Source organism: Xenopus laevis, chromosome 4L (genome assembly GCF_017654675.1).
Source record: "Xenopus laevis strain J_2021 chromosome 4L, Xenopus_laevis_v10.1, whole genome shotgun sequence".
Lineage (NCBI taxonomy): Eukaryota > Metazoa > Chordata > Amphibia > Anura > Pipidae > Xenopus > Xenopus laevis.
This window is the reverse complement of record NC_054377.1, coordinates 35,511,681-35,533,707: the sequence shown is the minus strand read 5'-3', so window position 1 is coordinate 35,533,707 and position 22,027 is coordinate 35,511,681. Positions and strand designations below refer to the sequence as shown.

The 22,027-nt window shown below is 39.5% G+C and overlaps 1 protein-coding gene across 7 annotated transcripts in view; it reads left to right on the top strand.

Annotated features, from left to right (window-relative positions):
• The window catches only part of dus2.L (dihydrouridine synthase 2 L homeolog), a 254,007-nt gene extending 239,531 nt beyond the window's left edge, over nucleotides 1-14,476 (top strand). For 6 of the 7 annotated variants that reach the window (XM_041590114.1, XM_041590115.1, XM_041590112.1 and 3 more), the window contains one exon: nucleotides 13,362-14,476. In XM_041590114.1, coding sequence (XP_041446048.1) covers nucleotides 13,362-13,599 — 238 coding nt within the window. In that variant the 3' untranslated portion in view covers nucleotides 13,600-14,476. The remainder of the gene's footprint in view (nucleotides 1-13,361) is intronic. The other variant, XM_041590118.1, reaches the window with a different exon arrangement.
• The last annotated feature ends 7,551 nt before the right edge of the window (nucleotides 14,477-22,027 follow it).

The following is a 22,027-nucleotide window of genomic DNA, read 5'->3' as shown; positions in this document are numbered from 1 at the left end:
TTTAATGAAAAATAACACCCATATCAGGGCTTTATTTGCATGTGGTGGATACACCACAAATCCCCTAAAGTATAACTGTCACAAAGTGATATTATATACCCTTAAATATGAACATAATTAAACATAAACCTGTGGTACTATTATAGAAGAGGATAGGCATAATAACATGTACTCCATGGGCATAGGTTACTAATCAGGGAATAGCAGGAGGTTGCAGTTCATGTAGTTGGTACATGCCATGCAGAGTGTGGACAAGTTAATAAATATCACAAATGGGCATGCTATAACAGTTCTCCTGCTGTATGAAAAGCCCACATATATGTGATATAATTATTACAATTATGTTATATAAACAATACACATGGGTGTGACTAAATGGCCAATCACAGAACTTATTTTGCACCTCCCAGGAAGATTTTCCATGCTGTCGTTACTCCCCAACTCTTTTTACATTTGAATGTTGCTCACAGGTGAAAAAGGTTGGGGACCCCTGCTCTAGAATGAACAAGGCATAAAGTTCACTCACTCTTCTGGCTCATTTGTAACCTGACATCTTGAGGTTAAGAATTTTAAGTAACCCCTGCTCCAGTGGTTCAATAGTTTCTGATGTTAATGCATTGAGAACTAGATTGCGGTTCCACTGAGGAATTTTTCTCATATTTTGAAATATCTGAATGGTAGAGGTTTTTATGGCTGCTAACAGGGTAAACATGTAAAGTCTTTCAAGAGTCATGCTGTTGATCAACTTCCCCATGACTTTTTAGACAAATGTTTGAAGTAGAATTTGAATGAATGATGAGTAGAGACAAAGACTTGCATGTCCAGGATCTTCCTAATTGGGGGAATGATGTGGTATTGAACAAGAACCTAAGAAATTCCAGGGTCTGAGAGATGGATCTGGAGGAAAACCTTGATAATTCCAGAGACAGCCTTTCAAGCCTTTTCACTTTCCCAGGACTTTTGACAGATTCTTGCAGTAGAAGTTGGATGAGTGATGAGTAGAGACACACACGTCTGATTGTCCAGGATTTTCCTAATTGGGAGAATGATCTGGTATTGAACAAAGACTCCCAGGACACACTCTTCATATGACAGAATCTCTTTGGTGGAAGCTTTTATGAGAATGTTGCTGAGATAAACAAAGACTTTAATGTTCTGTAATCTCAGATTGCTTATCACTAGGGCCAGGATTGTTCAGAATAACTTTCCTTGTATTTGCTCTATAATCTCTCTGCAGCTTCCAGACAGTGCATGAATTCCACTTGCATTTCTGTGGATGTGTGTTATAGCTCAGCAACCGAACAATGGGTGCAGCTCTATGAAAATGCTATACTAAAGAAGGGGACATCACAGCTTATCCATTCTATTGTGCAGCCCCAGTCCACACTGCAGCAAGTCAGCACAACAGATTGTCTCCCAGCAGGCACTCCCACTGCTACAGTACAGTATTATCAGAGCTTTTTCCACATCTCCTCTCCTGTGGGTGGCCAGATTAGATATTTTCCATTCCCCAGATAGTGAAGAAGTTCATCCACCTGGGGCATTGGGTATGCATCTGTCACTTGATTCAGCTCCCTGTAGTCTACACAAAAAGTAGTGCTTCCATTGAGAGAAAACAAACATCCCTAATGCTAAAATTTCTTGAATTTCCTTTTTCATAGCAGGTCATACAGGTTCTGCTACCTGGTAGGCAACAGTGCAGATTGGGGCATGCCCGTCTGTATTTACCTGATGGGCAACCCAGTTGGTTCAACCAGTCTGCTCACTAAACTGAGGCTGAAAACTTGGTAGCAACTGAAACAACTGCTCACACTGCTCAGTGGTTAACTGCTCACTAAAAGCTACACCCTCCAAATTCTGAACCCCCAGTGCCTCTTTTAAGAGGTCAGGGAGAGCCTTCACATGGTTTCTCTCTTCTAGCAGACTACTAATTGCAGTCTCTCTCTACATACTTTTTCATCTTATCGACATGAACCATCTTCTGCTTTCTGTATACTTGACTGCCAACTGGGCAGCTTCTTCTATGGTATGTGTTAACCCACAATCGAATTCCTGGAGGGCACCAATTCAACAATTACTCTTTCAGGCATAATTGCCTTAAGTCCTCCATTGTTTCAGCCCCCTGGTCAAAGGCCCTTGATAGCATAACTCCAAACTCTGTGGTGATCGCATAATGGATCAGTAGCGCGTGTTTAATCACCTCATAGTCCAGTATTTGTTCATCAGCCAAAGCCGGAATGTAGCACTGGCCCTTCCTGTTAGTTTGCTAGACAGGTTACAGGGCCAATCCTCTTCCATGATGTTGTGGGCTCTGCATATAATCCCATTGTCTCTAAAAGGCATCAATGTTGTCCTGCCCTTTTTGAAATATAGTGAAGGCAGTTGCTAACTTCAAAATGTCTCAGGCCCAACTCTCCACTGAGAACACAGCCTACATTGCTCCTGTAAGCCAGATACTTGTACCATTACCATCAACTCCATCTTTCCTGCAACCATAAGCTTCTTAATGATCAGCTCCAGCTTTTGTTTAAACACATGCCTCCAGCAACCGCTCCATCTGGTGTAAGCATCTAAATGTAGGAGGGTCAGTAGTAAAGCAATAAATTTAGCATCTCTTCCCTTCTGGGGCAATGCCCCTGTTGCGAAATCACTTTCAGTGTAGCGTGGGTCAATTCCTTCAGTTCCTGCCTGTGCAAGTGCCCATTGTGTTACCCAATCGCTGACACCAGGTTTTATGATGTTCCAGAGCATTGGAGCAGTTTATGGGCACTTAAGAAGCACACAGGCAGGAAACAGGACAACCCTGCGTGTTTATTTAGGGCAAACCATGTAATGTTTCTGGGAGAACCCCTTCATCAGACATACTAGAAAGTAAGGCAGAACAATATTTAAAGGGTAGTAATAGTGACATCATGAGGTCCATTTACATATTAAATTTGATGAAACTTGTAGAAAAAAGTATATTAGTTTGTGTACATCAAATTGGAAACATAAGTATCAAAAACATAACTTTGTAACAATATTAAATGTTTATTAGAAAGAATGTAGCAATTGCATACTGTAAGTTCTTAGTACAAAGAAAGCAAAATCACCCACTGCTTTTGCTTTCCGATTAAAAAACATTGAAGGCTCGCTGAAAAGCTTGCTATACTTACTTTACAATGCCCCAATATGTCAACACCATTTTAGAGTCCCTTTCCAATTGTTGTAGTTTTTTTCTTTAACAATTTATCTTGCCCCTCCTTATTTTTATTGGGTTGCTACCCTGACCCCTAGGGTCAGGACAGACTGGGCTGTAATAACCCTCCCTGGGAACTTCCCTGATCCACAATACACATGGAAAGGAAATGTTAAAGGATTTATTGGCAGGACACTGTACCTTTTAATTACAATGATACATGCAGCCGGCCAGCCAGGAGCAGCTTCATGGAATAAAGGCAGAGAGTGATCTCTAATAGGTTCTTGAACTAGCTGACTGGGCAGCTCCATTACCCCAGACAGTGTCAGTATAATTTAAGTCACCCATAATAATAACAAGCATACAGAGGGGGTTACTACTTTTGCCTCTGACATTTGCATTATGTAATGGAGATTTAGATCTAAGGTTACTAATAGCCTGTGTTCTTTGTAACAGAGGGATCTCCTTAGCTGTTAAACTATATATCCCCCTCACATCTCCCCATAACCCCTTATTAATCCCACTGCCTAGTCTATACTAGCTACCCCATAATACTCTAGCTCACCAACCCTCCCCTTGCCAAGTTTAAACACTCATCCAACCTCTTAGCCAAGCTTTTCCCTAGCACATCAAACCCTACTCCATTGAGTGCTCTAGGAACCCACACTCTTCCTTCTTACACCAAGACTTAGGCCATGCATTTAGCTCCTTGTACTCCCGCTAGCTTCCTAAAAATGCATGTTTCACTGGCAAAATTTCCAAAACAGGTACATTTGATAAGTAATCATTTGTCTACCAAATCAACCACATTACCAATCCTGGCACCAGGAACACAGCAAAGTGTTTGGTTGTAGCGATCCAGACGGCAGATTACCCTATCCACTTTCCACTATCCATTTAACTACAATCTGTTTAGGCCTGGCTCTACTATACTCCACCACTAGAAGAGGAACTGATCTCCTGGCTGTTAGAGAGATCAGCTCCATCTAGAACTTCCAGTCCATTCACATTTCCACCCTCTTCACACAATCTGGGCCCTTCTCTGGACCTTCTCTACTACAATAATGTCCTGTTTGAGAGATGGAGACCAAAACTGTACAGCATATTCTAGATGGGGCCTTACCAGTGCTCTATAAAGTGGAAGAATGACCGCTTCCTGCCATGAACCAATACCCCTTTTAATACAGCTCAGTACCTTATTTGCCCTTGATGCTGCTGACTGGCATTGCTTGCTACAGCCAAGTTTATCATCTACAAGGACTCCCAAGGTCCTTTTCCATAATGGATTTGCCTAGTGCAAATTAAGGGTATAAGTGGCTTGGATATTTTTACATCCCAGGTGCATGACTTTACATTTATCAACATTGAATCTCATTTGCCACTTAGCTGCCCAGATTGCCAGTTTGTCGAGATCCTGTTGCAAGGATGCCACATTCTGAGTGGAATGAATTTGGCTGGATAGTTTTGTGTCATCTGCAAACACTGATAAATTACTTACAATACCCTCCCCTAATTCATTAATAAACAAGTTAAATAAAAGTGGGCCCAATACTGAGCCTGAGGGACCCACTAACCTTACTCCAAGTAGAGAATGTCCTATTAACAACCACCCTCTGTACCCGATCCCGTAACCAGTTGTTTATCCATGTGCAAATGACTTAATTAAGACCAACAGACCTTAGTTTAGAAAGCAGTCGTTTGTGGGGCACGGTATCAAATGCTTTGGCAAAATCCAAATAGATCACATCTACTGCCCTCCCCCACTGTCCAGCATCTTACTTACCTCATCATAAAAGCAATCAAATTAGTCTGACATGACATATCCTTCATAAAGCCATGCTGATTGCTGCTCATAATGTCATTCACTAAATTTTTAATGTGATCCCTTAACAAGCCTTCAAATAATTTGCCCACCACAGATGTCAAATTTACAGGCCTATAATTGCCAGGCTGAGATTGTAATCCCTTTTTAAATATTGGAATGACATCATCTTTTCTCCAATCCATAGGTACTATGCCAGATTAAAGTGAATCTGAAAAAATCAGAAATAGGGGCTGGTCTAAAACTGAACTAAGCTCTCTTAGAACCTGGGGGTGTATGCCACCAGGCCCCGGAGCCTTGTTTACATTTAATTTTTATTAAAGCTTTATTGATCATATCCTGAGCTGAGATTGTAATCCCTTTTTAAATATTGGAATGACATCATCTTTTCTCCAATCCATAGGTACTATGCCAGATTAAAGTGAATCTGAGAAAATCAGAAATAGGGGCTGGTCTAAAACTGAACTAAGCTCTCTTAGAACCTGGGGGTGTATGCCACCAGGCCCCGGAGCCTTGTTTACATTTAATTTTTATTAAAGCTTTATTGATCATATCCTGAGTCAGCCACTGACTAGATTGAGCTGAGCCATCAGTGCTGCTATGAAGTGAACCTGGGAACTCAGACTCCTCTATTGTATACACTGAAGAAAATAACTGATTTAGCACATTTGCCTTTTCTGTATCTGTTACATCCATACTGGTACCATTATTTAATGGAGCAACACTCTCAACCTGCGTCTTTTTACTATTAATAAATATAAAAAAACTTTTTGGGGTTAGTCTTAGCCTCCGCCACAATGTACTTTTCAATTCCTTTCTTTGCATTCCGGATTGCTGATTTACAACATTTATTATAGTATTTATATTCATTAAATGCAGCTTCTGCCCCAACAGAAAAATGCCTTTCTCTTCTTTCCTGTTAACTTCTTTACTTCTATATTAAGCCACATACGGTGATTCTTAGAGCTTCTACATTTACCCCTTAAGGGAATAAATTGAGAACAGTAATGATTTAATATAATTTTAAATGACAACGATTTCTGTGTTTTTAGCTGAAAACGTAATGCCCCAATCAATGCTCTGAAGGGCAGGCCTCAAGGCACTAAAATTAGCTTTTCTAAAATGTATGGTCTTTGTGGCCCCAGTATATATTTGTTATTTGCACCAGACATTAAATGATATACCATTATGGTTACCCAATGGTTCAATAACTTGCACATTTGCAGTAAGTTCTGGGTCATTAGAGATCACTACATCCAGAATAGCATTTTTTCTGGTTGGCTCCTCAACAACTTGTGCCATAAAATTGTCATGCAACAAGTTTATAAACATTTTCCCATTAACTGATCTGGCAGTACTGTTGCTCCCTCATTATAATTACTTTACCCAAACTAGCAGCCTTTTCTATTTGCATCAGGAGCTTTGCTGCCTCTTCCTCACTTACAATAGTGGGTTTATAGCATAGTCCTACAATTAATTTGCTGGACTCTTTACAATTTGTGAAGAACTCTACCCATAAGACTTCTGCCCCCTCATTTCCTAACATAACCCCCTCCGTTATATAAGTTTTAAATCCTGCCTAACAAACAGACATACCCCTCCTCCTTTTTTATTGCCTCTGTCCCTCTGAAACAAAGTATAGCAGCTGATATTAACTGGCCAACAAAATACAAACAAAACAAAGTAGACATCAGGATGTTAACAATTCAGGCCTATGTCCTTTATTGAGCCTGTATTAATTTGCACACTAGGTTTTAAACACTGTAGGACTATGTAGGACTATGTAGGAACAGTAGTACAGGGGTGTCCAATAAATGTTCTTGGAAAGCCATTTTACCCTTTGCACATTTGTTTGCAATTTTGCAAGCACAACAGGCTTCAATAGAATATCTTCATCAGAAAATTACAGGCAAACAACCAGAAAACCATAACCACCCCAGAATTTACACCCACAGGCCGTTTAATGGCACCAAAACCCATTGCTAAGCAACCACCATTCATTGTGAATAGTATGTGGGGAGTAACATCAAACCATGCAGGAAGAAGGGAAGTGTACAGAACATGTAGAGAAAGAATTAGTAGACTAGCTAGATGTAAAAAGCAGGTTTGAGGATCAGAAAAAGAGTTAAGGACAAAATGGTTGCCATCGTGCTACATAATAGCTACTCCTTCGGGCCAGAACTGTTGTCCAATCAGAAACGCAACAGCATAGTGGTTGTCCAATCAGCAGACAGTGTAGAGGTGGGTGTGTGACTGAAGCTGTCATACGCCATCTCTGTAGGAACTGATCGTTGCCAGGGCAACTGGCATAAACCTTCGTAGCGTGACAAGATGCTTAGTGCAGCTCTGGCTACGCATATCTGGCCATTCAATGTACAAACTGTGCTGGGAAATACCAGTTCATATATTTTCTCCCAAACTCAGGGGGGCCAACAGAACGCGTTTGTGTCTGCCGCACTTAGTTCTGTTATATTTTAAAGGTACTTTAGAAATGCATCCATTATGGTCTCCATTATGGATCCCATGGTGACTGGAAGTCTATTGCTATGCAGAGAACAGTGGCCAGTTTGTGCCCTATTTGCAGAAAGTGCCTAGTCACAGGTTGTTTAGGCGAATTCTCCTTGATTGCCTTGCTGATGGCTGATCTGTGGTTCGCGATCCTGTCATGCAAAGCGGTAGTACCCTCATCCACATAGTAAAGGCAAAATGGGCAAGTGACAATATAAACCACAAATGATTGTGCAGGTAAGTCTGTGCTGAATCTTGAACCGCTTACCGGTGTGTGGGTGTGAGCAAAGATCTGCATGTTGTGCAGTCCGGACAGCGATAACAACCCAGTTTTTGTTGTCCTCTTAGCCAATTTGAAGTTTGCTGAGATTTATTAATGAAATTAGTTTTCACAAGAATGTCTTTAAAATTGTGTTTTTTCCCGTGGCTGAAGATGGAATTCGGGGACTGAATTAGAGACAGAGCGTTGTCCATTGCGATAACCAGCCAATACTTTTACACACTATTCCTTAGGTGCCTAGATACGTGCGAATAACTTGAAATGAAAATCGTCTGTTTGCGTGGGAGGTTCTCTTTGGGTTTACCAGTGAGTAGATCAGCTTGTGTGTGCTTTAGGGCCTTCTTGAGTTGTTGTAGTAAGATCTTCTCCTTGTAGTCCCTGTTAAGGAACCTATTAAAGGTCTCTCTTAGTTGTAATTGTGCTTTCTCAGGGTCACTATTGTTGCATATGGTACGCAGAAATAGTGAATAAGGGCTAGCCCGAATGGTGGTGGGTGGATGATCAAGGGCTCTCCTACAAGCCTGTAGGCCTTCTCTTGGGGTATGACAGTGTAAAGGCTACTGATGTCCATGGTGGCTAGTAAACAGTGTTCAGGTAATTTGTCAAGGCTGTTCAAAATCTGTATGACATGGATGGTGTCACGAGGGTGTATGAGGGTATTGTGCAAGGGGTTACATAGTTAAATTGGGTTGAAAAAAGACAGTCCATCAAGTTTAACCCCTCCAAATGAAAACCCAGCATCCATACACACACCCCTCTCTACTTTTAATTAAATTCTATATACGCATACCTATACTAACTATAGCACTTAGTATCACAATAGCCTTGATATTATGTCTGTCCAAAAAATCATCCAAGCCATTCTTAAAGGCATTAACTGAATCAGCCATCACAACATCACCCGGCAGTGCATTCTCACTGTCCTGACTGTGACGAACCCCCTACGTTGCTTCAAATGAAAGTTATTTTCTTCTAGTCTGAAGGGATGGCCTCTGGTACAGTGATCCTCTTTATGGGTAAAAAGGTCCCCTGCTATTGGTCTATAATGACCTCTAATTTAAAGTATAATCATGTCCCCTTGCAAGTGCCTTTTTTCCCCAGAGAAAACAACCCCAACCTTGAAAGTCTACCCTCATAATTTAAATCTTTCATCCCTCTAACCAATTTAGTTGCATGTCTCTGCACTCTCTCCAGCTCATTTATATCCCTCTTAAGGACTGGAGTCCAAAACTGCACTGTTGTAGAAAAGAGTCCACTGCAGATATAATATGTCTACTTGATGGTGCAGATTGTGATTTATGAATCATGAGTGTGATTTATGAATATGAGTGTGTAAATGATGGGAACCCTTGGAAAATCCGAGGTCAGAAAGTGGAAGGTATCCTGATCAAGCCAACCCGCTGTCAGGGCATTCTGTCGTTTCATGTTCAATTCCCTTTTGAATACTATCGTGGGGTCCCAGGTAGTACCCAATATGTGGATATGGCAGAAAGTTGGTTAAGTAGTTCCTGTTTATAGTATTCGTAACTATGAGAACTATGCCCCCACCCTTGTCTGCCGGTCGTATTACCAGATCTTCATCCTGCATAAAATTGTCTACAGCCAAAATGTTCCCGTGAGTGTCGGTCTTCGCACAAGTATCTTTTTTCTCTAGCTGGCACCCGGGTCCTTAATAAGTAAACGGAGTGCACCTTTGGAACTTTTGATGAGCGAATTGCACTGGGGTACAGTTTAAACAGGGTGAAGTACCAACTTGGGTTTCTGAAGAAAAAGCGTTGTTGAGGTCCGATAACTACAATACTTAAGTTGGCTTTCAACCTCAGGCAAACATGATTGTAACAATGCCAGTGTCTGCAGATAATATTCCCAATCTGTTTACTGGCTGTGTTGAAGTTACTTACAAAGGCCATCTGTGTATTATTCTTGAAATGTGTGGTCTAGAAAAAAAATCTCTTTACCTCCAAAGCCACTAGTGATTTTCAAATTACAATTATTTTTTATAAAATTTTGCTCAGATGAACCAAATGATGACTTATTACCCTGCCACACAAAGATCAAATCATTAACATTATACATCAAAATCTGCACAGCTTGAACACACTCCATCTCCATAGATTTGTGTCTTTTCCCACCAATCTTTAATAGGGTTGACATAAATTTGTACAAATTTTACATCTATCAAGGTCCAAAATCTCAGAAAGACGGGTTGAATGTAAAGAAAATATATAATATGGTAGTGTTTTCAGGATAAATTCCTTCTTGGAATTTTCGGATGTGTTCTGCAAAAGATCTGCGGAGACTGTACCCCCTCACCGTTGTACGACTGCTCCATTGAATTACTCCCTGGCACCATGTCCCCTCGGGGACGCACATACCCACTTTCTCCTTCTGAAACAATAGCTATGAAGGAGTATATTCAGGAAAATCTTTTTCGTAGAGAAAAAAGATGGCAGTTTATGACCCTGCATTGATTATCGTGGCTTAAATAAAATTACCTTGAAAAATCACTATTCACTTCCACTCATTTCAGAAATGTTTGACCAACTTAAAGGAATCTGCCTCTTCACGAAGTTGGATCTCCATGGGGCCTATAACCTGATCCGCATCTGAGAAGGCGACAAGTGGAAAACCGCTTTTAACACTCGTAGCGGGCACTGCGAATACCTCATAATGCCTTTTAGGCTCTGCAACACGCCCGCAGTTTTCCAAGAGTTCATCAATGTATATTTCGAGACCTGCTAGGCCAAAGTGTTGTGGTTTACTTGGATGATATTTTAATCTTTTCTAAGACTTTGGATGAACATTGGCTCCAAGTCCGTGAAGTCCTCTCCCAGGTTAAGAATGAATGCTCTTTTTGCTAAACTAGAAAAGTGTACCTTCGAAACCCCCAAGATTCCTTTTTTGGGGTACATCATTTCCCAGAAAGAATTTGAGGTGGATCCAGCAAAGATCTCTGCAATCCAAGATTGGCCTCTCCTTACCAGTACAAAATCCATACAAAGATTTATTGGCTTCGCCAATTACTACAGACATTTAATCAAAGGCTTGGCATCTAGAATTGCTCCAATTCTGACTCTTATCCCTAAGGGAGGAAAACCAAATTGCTGGACCCCGCAAACCTTAGAAGCTTTCAAATCTTTGAAAGAATCCTCTTCCTCCGCTCCAGTACTCAGACTTCCAGATCCACTTTTCTTTTTTCATCGAAGTGGATGCATCAGATGTTGGAGCCATGCTGTCCCAGAGTAATGGGAAATTACATCCCTGTGCCTTCTTCTCTAAAAAAAAAAATTCTCTCCTCCTGAGCAAAATTACGGCATTGTAAATCTGGTACTTCCTGCTATCAAATTATCCCTGGAGGAATGGAGACATTTATTAGAAGGTTCTACTGTTCCAGTAACAATCTTAACTGATCATAAAAATTTGAAATATAGTCAAGCCCTCAAACGTTTAAATCCCAGACAGGCTCGGTGGGCACTCTTCTTTTTCCGTATCAACTTCATCATTACTTTTCGTTCGGTTCTAGAAATAAAAAGGCTGACGCACTTTCTTCAAGCTTCATTCCTATAGACCCTTGCATTAGGGACAATAATCCTATTGTCCCCCCAGCTAATATTGTGGCTGCATTGTTTCCATATATGGCTTCACAAATGTTGTCGGCACAATCTTCGGCTCCCTCTAATACTTTTGTTGGAGTGGCATATGTATCACCGGATCTCCGTCACACTGTCATAATTCCAGACAAGCAGGTCACCCTGGAATTAGAAAGACTACGGATCTATTATCTGGCCTTGTTTGGTGGCCCTCTAGTCGGAAAGATGTTAAGGACTGTGTCCTCCTGTACTATATGTGCTGCATCTTAATCCGGACACTCCCCCCCCAAGGGACTGCTCCAGCCATTACCAATACCTTCTCAACCCTGGACCCATTTAGCCATGGAATTTATTGTGGATTTACCCATCTCCCTGGGCTACACGGTCATTTGGGTGGTAGTGGATAGGTTCAGTCAAATGCCACACTTTATACCTCTACGTAAAGTACCCACAGCTATGGAACTTTCTAAGTTATTTATTAAGCATATTTTTCGTCTCTATGGATTTCCAACTGAAATTGTTTCTGATAGATGCTCCCAGTTTGTTTCTAAATTTTGGAGATCTTTATGCAAAGCCCTTAATATCTCTCTTCAATTTTCATCATCTTATCATCCTAATGGACTAATGGAGCCGCAGAACGAGTTAATCAAGCACTCGAACAGTATTTGAGATGTCATGTTTCCTTATGTCAAGACGATTGGGCTGATCTTCTCCCATGGGCCGAATTCACTCACAATAATGCTCTGCATTCCTCTTCTGAAAGATGTCCCTCCTTTTGTGGTTATGGTCAATATCCAATGGCTTTTCCTCAAAATCTGCTTCTCACTAATGTACCTGCAGCTAATGATCAAGTTGCTCATATGTCCGCTATCTGGCATGCTACAAAGTCCAACTTAGTGAAAAGTTCTGTATCTCAAAAAAATTTTGCAGACAAGAAACATGCCCCTACTCCTCAATACTCTCTTGGGAATATGGTTTGGCTTTCCACCAGGAATATTCACCTCAAAGTTCCAACTCCTAAGTTGGGTCCCAAATACATTGGCCCTTATTCTATAATTGAGATCATCAATCCTGTAGCTGTTTGGTTCCAATTACCTTTTGAGATGCGGATTCCAAATGTATTTCTTGTAGATCTCATCAAGCCAGCAGTGATCTCAGAGGCTTCATCTTCTCCTACACCTGTACCTGTGTATGGTCATCAGGAGATTGAAGTGAAGAGGATTTTGGATTCTTGTATCTCCAGAGGCTCCTTACAGTATTTGGTCAAATGGAGAGTTTGGTCCTGAATAATGCTCCTGGATAAAGAATTTAGACATTCATACCCCTATTCTCATTCGGAGTTTGCACAAGCAAGTCCCTTCAAAACCTAATCTTGGTGGTCCTGAGGCCCCCCCATAGGGAAGGGGGTACTGTAAGGAACGCCAGTCGGTGCTCCTTTCTGCTCCAGCGCCATTGGCAAGATGGTAGCACCCTAGCTACACACATGGCACGTTCTGACTGTAATGTGTCAAACTGTGCGCAATGTCATGATGCCGGCACATCAACGCACAGCGTTGAGTGTCTACTCTACTTCTTAACCCCTTGGATACCGTGAACCGTGTTTGTAACCTGCTGCTTCCTCCTTGGTCTGCAAGGCTGTTCCTGTGTATCTTTACCAATAAATCTGTGTATCTTTTGCACAATGGTCTTCTAAAGGTCAGTCGCCTTTGTATTCTTGAGAGCCTAATATAAAAGGCAAGAGGGAGCAATGAAGAAATACAAAAAAACACAATTATATGCAGTAATAAATTCATCTCAGAATGGGTTGTGGGCTAAACAAAGCTATGTAATATGAATGCCTTAGTAATTCCATGATTAATATGAGGATACAAATGGTTTTATATATTGACCATGTAGCTCCAAATATGTAATGTATTGTTTAATATGTACACTGCCTTATTGTATTTTTTTTATTTTTTATGATAATCTCTTTTTCTGTTTTAGGGACAAATCAAAGAAGTTGGCAGAGCAGTCTGCAGCCATTGTTTGTCTTCATACCCTTGGCCTAACAGAAGTAAAGATGAATGAAAGTGACTCGGTGCAAAATAGAAAGCGAAAATTACTATGCCAAATAGATGAAGGAATCAGATTATTAAATGAAGAGCAGAATAAAAAATTACACCAACATGATCCAGAACACAGACAGCATCATGATCCAGAGCATGATGCAGCATCATTTTAAATGAATCAGGAATGCATAACTGAAAACAGAATGATTTCATCTTTGAACACCTTGACAAACATCTTAAACAGTTTTATTTCTCTTAAATGGGAGTATTACAAAAAATCTAATTGTATTGCACTGTGGAGAATGAATGCTCTAGAGCTGATTAAAGAGATACTGACACCTGAAATTAAACCTTTTTTACATCTATTATAATATTGGCTTTGCAAGCTACTTCTAACTTTGCCATAAAGTATTTGCATGATGCTTTTACATTACCTGTCTGATCCCCCATGTTCCTGTATGAGGGGGCTGCCATATTTGTGCAGCAGGAGTCCGTTAGCATTAGAAACTGTAACTAACAGGCTGAGATGGGACAGTCAGGTTGGCAAAGTCAGAGTGTCAGAGAGTCAGGTTTAGGAACTTCAACTAACAATTATATACAAAAACAAACCTCTCCGCAAAAAATGATCAACATGACCTATAGGTAACATTTAATGTACATTCATATGCTAAAATTCATTTTTTAGTGTCAGTATCACTTTAACACAGGTAGTGAAATTGCAACTCTGCAGTTACCAATGACAAGATTTCTAAATTTAAAACAAGGTTGCTATGGGAAACTGCTTTGATGCCATTTAGCACTCATGTCAGAGCCTTCTATCCATAAAGAAGGTGCTTTTCGTATTACATTAATATAACAAAAGAGACTGCTAAAGCCTAAAAGTCAATTTAGAAGGGCTCAGGGAATGGCAATGTTATCAGTTAAACTTTATATATTAGTTTACATAATGTTTGAATTTAACACATTTACAGAGGACACATATGTACTGCAGATCAATTTGTTCTTTTTAAAAATAGCTATCAATTTTTAAAAATAAACTTTAATGACATAGCTGAAGGTTTTTTTTCATGATATACAAACATATTTTTGATACTTTTATCATACATCTATAGTCAAAGGCACTAAGAATTTACCAGTCATCTGTTTAAAAGCAAACATTATTGGTTGCTATGGGTTACCGCTCCTGGACAAAGTGTATTTTATTACATATGGGGGCTAGTGCACTAATGTGATAAGTATATTATATTTACTTTTTTTAAGATTCCCATCTATGCCATTATGTGCTGCATTATTTTCTTTTTTTCTCATTGAAAACAATGGACAACAACAGTTTTGACTTTAAAAAGAACAATTGGGTTTTAGATTTCAACATATTCTATACCATCCCATATACAAAAACTGCATACAATGTAAACTACTGTATCATAACTAAGGATCATTGAGTAAATTTTAACTATTTAAGGCAGTGCTGTCCAACTTCTGTGGTACGGAGGGCCAAAATTTTACTGGCCTATGTGGAGGAGGGCCGATAATGGAAGTCAGTGTTGGCCACTCCCACTTTTAAACTACACCCACTGTAAACCACACCCATATTACCACAAGAACTTTTAAGATCATATCCACATTAACGGTGGTAGCACACCAAAAAACCAAATGGTTGTTGCTCACTGCAGTGAAATCACTCATATGTGAAAAATTGAAGTCATGTTAAAAACATACCCTTAAATCCATATGCCTCATCCTTCCCTGTGGATAATACAACAACCCCCCAACACATGATTAAACACCTTAGGAGCCCTTAACAACAATTTCCAAATGCAAATAACCCCAAGAACAAACCCCAACAGGCTTACAATCCACAGGTAGCGTAGGGCAAGCAGAGAATGGCACACACAAGCAGCACTGGGCAAGCAGAGAATGGCACACACATGGAGGCAGGGCCGGGCCAATGTATTTTTGCACCCTAGGCAAGGGCTTCAATCAGTGCCCCCCCACCCAGTCCTACATTACCATTTCCCACCTTACCAGTCATATAGCCCCCTGTGCCAGCACCTATCATATTGCCCCCATTTGTACCTATGCCAATGGCAGTCAATCCCTCAGATTGCCCCCAGGCCCCAATCTGTACCTGTGCCAGCATAAGCCAAAACATCCATAATATTTTACCCCCAATCTGTACCTATGCCAACGGAAACCAAAAGAATCCATCATATTGCCCCAATTTGCATCTGTTCCAGCAGTAGCCAAAAATCAATCATATTGCCCTCAAACATCTGTGTACCTGTGCCAGCAGCCACCATATTGCCCCATGTACCTGAGCCAGCAACAGCCAATCCCTTATATTGCCCCCAATCTGTACCTGTGCCAGCATCAGCCAAAAAAATACACACTATTGCCTCCAAATATGTACTTGTGCCAGCAGCAGCCAAATATCCATCATATCATCTGTTTACCTGTGCAAGCATCAGCCAAAAAAATACACACTATTGCCCACAAATATGTACCTGTGCCAGCAGCTGCCAAAAGGGAGCTGGGGAGTGATTCTGTCTGGAATAGGGGGTTTATAAAGTTGAAAAACGATTGAAGGCCAAGCAAATCAGGGTTTAAGAAAGAAAGGAAATTCCCCTTAAAAGTTTGCCCCCCCCCCATGATTGCGCCCTAGGTGGGCGCCTACTCTGCCTGCCCCTAGTTCCAGCCCTGCAGGGAGGGGAAGGCAGAACAGATTTGGAGACAGGGAAAACTCTCATTCTAATATGTACTACATACAGTGACACAGTGCTGGTGCCTCATTAGCATTTTCAATAAGGTGTGAACAGGTGAACAATGTGGGCAGTTTTAGTCTGGGTCTCCGGTGTGAACAGTACAGGCTTTTAGGGGAGTTAACAATAGAGGTGTCACGTGTGAACAAAACAGGGGGATCATAGGTGTGAACAATATAGGGGGTTAGAGTCTGAATTTGAGGTTTAAACAATGCACGGGCCAGTTTATCTCTGTAGTGATACCTTTTAAAATTAACATATGGTAAACAGACACAGCATCTAGGGGGCCACAGAAGGGGGCCGCCAGTTGGACAGCCCTGATTTAAGGTAAACTACACTATTTCTTTAACTACATTTTTATTCAGGGTAAGCATGCATATATACGTCTTACCTCTGGTTAATGTCTATTTAAAACAATTTATAAACAATTAATGATCTTGCACACTAATAATATTTGATAAAGAATTTTTAATTGCAGTACCACCTGCCTTTTTTTGGTTGATTAGTGTCCAAGATCATTCTATGTTTATTTGAGTGTTCTGAATCCTGTCATTTTTGGGGGGACCATTTAATCTTGGCACCTTAAATATAAATTTGTAAAATATATATACATACATATATATATATATGGATATCACATCAGGGACTACATAAAAGGCTAAAAAGAATAGCTGAAATTTTTTATTGGGGAATGCTGCTGAATTAAAAAAAAAAAAGATGTCAGTTACTGGAAGCTCTTTAAGGAGATACTGACACCAAAAAATATACCGTTAGGCTTTAGTCAGGTTTAGGAACTTCAAGTAACAATTACTAAAGCAGCAAAAAACAATTAACATGAGTTAACTTTTAATATATAGTAACATAGAAATTTATTTTGAAATAAGACACACGTCCATCAAGTTCAACCTTTTTAGTCTGTATATAACCTGGCTAACTGCTAGTTGATCGTGAGGAAGGCAAAAAAAAAAAAACCCCATTTGAAGCAACACTAATATGCCTCAGAGGGGGAAAATTCATTCCTGCCTCCAAGATGACAATCGGACTAGTCCCTGGATCAACTTGTACTATGTTCTATCTGCCGCAACTCATAAAAACAGCCCGCAGTCTGTGATTGTTACTGAAATGTCCTGCGTTTCTTTTTGATCTCCTGCATGGACACCAGAAAAAGATACAAAGTTTCTAAAACTCTGTGAAACAAGACATACTTAGCACCTGCACTTCGATACATTTGTAACAATTTAATATAAGCAAAGATACAATTGTAACTATTTAAGATAAGCAAGTCTCTTGGGAGAACTGAGACTTACAACTTACATGACAATAAAACCTCCAGAAATGTGTTCAAAGTTTCCATAACCGACCAAATTTTGTAAAATGGACATGGTATTTAGGGGGTGTGGCTACAAAATGGGCATGGTCAAAAATTATTCTTGCAGCAGAACTTTTGTCCCTCTTTCGGGTCTTTAAATGTTGAGAGATGTGTTTTAGTGTCAGTATCACTTTAAGGACCTGGAACATTTACATTTTGTGGCATATTTATGTTTTCCATAACAATAAATCAAATCTTTGCTTAGTTCTCTAACTTGTAGGTGACTGTTCAAATCTATTAGCTAATTGTTTGCTTATTGGCAACATCACTGGCGATGTTGTCTCCACTATTAATAAATATACTCCTTAACATATAGAGGCAGTACAACACATGGCACAACATGTGTGTGATCAAAAATAGCAGAAAATGTTTCCAAATTCAACCAAATTTAACTTTCCAGTAGAGTCTGTTAGATTTCCATAGCCAAGAACATTTATAAATTATTTTCACCAACTTATTTAACTTTTTAAACTTAAAACAAGTCTTCCAAAAGGGCATAGCATGTATTACATACTGGATGTATTCTCTGGTGTATTTTTGTCATCCAAGTGCCTGAATGCAACACTTAAATTACAGATGTGATAGCATTAGTATTGGTGCTTATTTACCACCCCAAAAAACTTTAGTGAGTGTTTTTGGGCAAAAAAATAAGGTAAGTGAACATGTTTTAAATTCTGTAGGTGGGGCATCTTTCTCCCATAGTTAATTTCTCAGCAGCAAAATGACTTAGCAGTCAAGGGCTCAGAAAATTACCCAGCTTCCACCCCCATTGGAGCTACATAATGGACTAACCAGTTTACCCAAGGGGCTCAGGTAGAATCCCCTCCCTATACTGAAACAAAGTTCTGATGGTCTAAGAAGAGGGGTGGTTTATACAATACAGGATTAACATACCTCCCAACTGCCCCATTTTTTTCATGGGACAGTCCCGATTTTGACTGCTCAATGCACAGTCCCAGATGGTTACTTAAATGTCCTGACTTTCTCTTTGATCTCCTGCACTGAACAGCCAGAAAAATATACAAAGTTTCTAAAACAATTGGCTTTTGGCAGAGAGCCCAGCATAGAGGCAGATGCACTTAGATACTTTTGTAACAATTTAAGACATTCAGAAACAAATGTAAATTTAAGATAAGCAGGTCTCTTGGAGAAACTGTGATTGCAGCTTAAAAGGCAAATACACCTTCATTAGCAAAACTGTAATGACATAAAAACCACAGAAATATGTTCAAACTTTAATAACCTGCCAAATTTTGTAAAATAAACATGGTAATTAGGGGGTGTGGCTACAAAAATGGGCATTGTGAAAAATGTTGCCAATTGTTTTTTGTCTCTCATTCTAATTCCAAAATGTTGGAAGGTATGGCTTAATAAGTTCAATGTGCATCTCCTGGCTAGAAGCCGTGTCTCCAGGGACTTTGGGGCGAACACTGGCTGTGGCAAAACACTCCTCAGCACTCCCCTGGAGTGTACCCTAGCTGCAGCACAAGGAAGGTTATATACTAATGGCAATCTGCAAGCACTGCAAAGAGTTACTGTTTATCTGTGCTTAATTTGTGCTTTTAACTTGTGGATCCGCTATGTACCACCGACCATCTGTCCACTCTAAATGCAGTGCTGCTAAATGCAGCCAGCATCAGAAACAGGGCAGTTCCTTGCAAATAGTGGTGCCTTGTGCACATTTAAAAAATCATTCGCAAAACCCCTTGTCCCAAAAATTGTAAATGAGCCGTCTTGTTTCTGCCTCTGGATTGTATGGATTTTGGACCTTGGCTTCACACAAGGGCCATTTGTATAAATGTTCAGTATAAGCAAGTCATTTAAATTTGCTGACTTTTCTTTCTTAAGCTTTTCTTAAATATATATATATATTATTTATGTTTCTTTGTTTTAAAGGAATTGTTCAGTATAAAAATAAAAACTGGGTAAATAGACTACAAAATAAAAAAAAAATTCAATATAGTTAGCCAAAAATGTAATGTATAAAGGCTGGAGTGCATGGATGTCTAACATCCATCTAACCAGAACACCACTTCCTGCTTTGCAGCTCTCTTGGTTTCCACTGATTGATTACCAGGCAGTAACAAATCAGTGACTTGAGGGGGGGGGGGAATGGGTCACAACGGTTGCTTTTGATCTGAGCTGAATGCTAAAGATCAACTGCAATCTCATTGACCAGTTATGTCCCATTTGGCCACCCTTCAAGCTGGGTTAGAAAACTGAAAGCTGTTCTGTTATATAAGACATCTACTCACTCCAGCCTTTAGAAATTACATTTTCGGCTAACTAACCATATTAGAAACATTTTTTATTTTTCACAGCCTATCAATTTTCCCTGTTTTTATTTTTACACTGGACTGTTCCTTTAATGACTGTATATGTTCACTGTTTTGAATCATGCACAATATAAATAACAATAGGTTTGTTATTAATGCTCAATAAGAATTTTTGTTCAGAGAACATTTATAGGCAGTCACATGCACCTTTAAATATTTAAAAATATTTAAAACCACGCCTTACAGGTATCCAATAATACACAGCCCTTGAACACTTGCCCATATGTCACATTCTTTGTGCTATCAGCAGCCCCCTACCTAATCTAATTTTGGGTTCAGAGCTTTTTATTTACCTATCTGTCCTGCATTAAATGTGCACTCCTTTATGACAGGGAGTTCATTTATCAACATTTTAGCACTACTTGTTAACACTGCTTTACATGTGCCATGAAAATCCAGCAACAAATCACTTAAAGAAAAATTAAAGTCATCCTGCACTTGGGGGTGCCAAATGTTAGGCACCCCCAAGTGATTGTATTGACTTACCTGAAACCCCAGGCCGGTGCTCCTATCAGCAGAAAACTGTACCTGGGTTATACCAGTGATCACCACAGAGCGATCCTCTTCTGTCTTCTTCTTTCTTAAAATTTCCCAGTCTAGTGCATGTGCAGTTGTAGCATAGCGATTTTTATATAATTGATTGATAATGATTTAAATATATACATCTGCATTGATATATGAATCAAATCCTTGGTTTAGGTAAAAGCATCAGATTTTGGGATGGCTATTGTTCAATGGTCAAGGTACAATGTCTTTGTACTATGTATATTGCTGGGAAAACAGTTACCCTACAAACATCCTTGGAATAAACAAACAGACAGCAGATAGACAGTAATCTATCCAGACAACTTATTTGAGTAACAAATAAGGTAAAGTACCTAGTAACTTTAACTAGTTTGAAATTTGTGTTTATGACAACAGTTTGCACAACACATTAGTGCACACGTAAGCTCCCGATTGTGCTGACATGATGCAGAACTGGCTATTCTTGTAATTACCATCATACAAAGCTAAGTAAATGTTTTTAAATTCTATCTTTACTTGTGTGTGTGTAAGTTATTGCTCACAAGCAGTATATCTAAAGGTTTAATCATTGTTCCTGTATACTTAATATATATATTTTAATTAATAAAATTATTAATATTAATAAAGGTTCACCCCTTTATTACAGCAGTTGAACAAAACAGCCAACTTTTTATTTAAAGTTTGGCTTTTCGTTCTACTGTGTGTGCGCAGCCATGCGAAGAAAGTGCAAGGCGGAAGAGAAGTGCTCCATGGTGCTCACTAGTATAACCCCAGGCCAGTGCAGTTTTCTGCTGATAGGAGGACCAGCCCAGGGTTTCAGGTAAATCAATACAATCACTTGATGGTGCCTAAAATTTGGCACCCCAAGTGCAGGATGACTTTCCTTCTTTAAAGCTTGACTAGTATCTAATCTTCCTTCCTCTATGGATTAAAACGTTATTAGAAACGTATTACTCCAAGCCACCATTTAATATATCTCATTACACACAAGCAAATGGAAAGCTATTTGTTGTCCAAAATTGTTATTTTATTTTTTAGTTCTTTTTATTTTAATAAAGAAACAAGTTGCAGTATACAGGAAAAAGCAGTTACTGGACATCCCAGTCCGCAATGCATGTTCAGTTGTAAATAAACAAGTATTCCTGAGTATAACATGAAATCCGGAAAAAACTTCTTTCCATTGTAGCAAAACACATTGACAAGCAATGTGAAGTGCTATGAGAGAAGTGAAAGTTGTGATACATATTACATAATAGAAAACAAACAACAACAATAAAGAAATAGAATAAAAATGCTGTCTGAAACAAGAAATAAGGAAAAAAAAGAGAAGGTATGGGTGAGCTGTGGCGGAGAGTATGTTTGAACCCTCCAGGCAAACATAGACATTAGGAGATACTCCCGAAAAATAAAAAATAATAAAAAAAATAATTATTCGTTGCGGACACCTCTGTAGGCTAGCCAAAGATTCCAGACCTTATTATGACGCTTCAGCTTACCCGTGCGACAGCTGGTTAAGTATTCAAGTACAAGGACACAGTCCAATTTAACTTTTACCATTTGAACATCTAGAAAAGGGGATTTCCAAGTTTTAGCAATTATCTGCTTTGCGGCA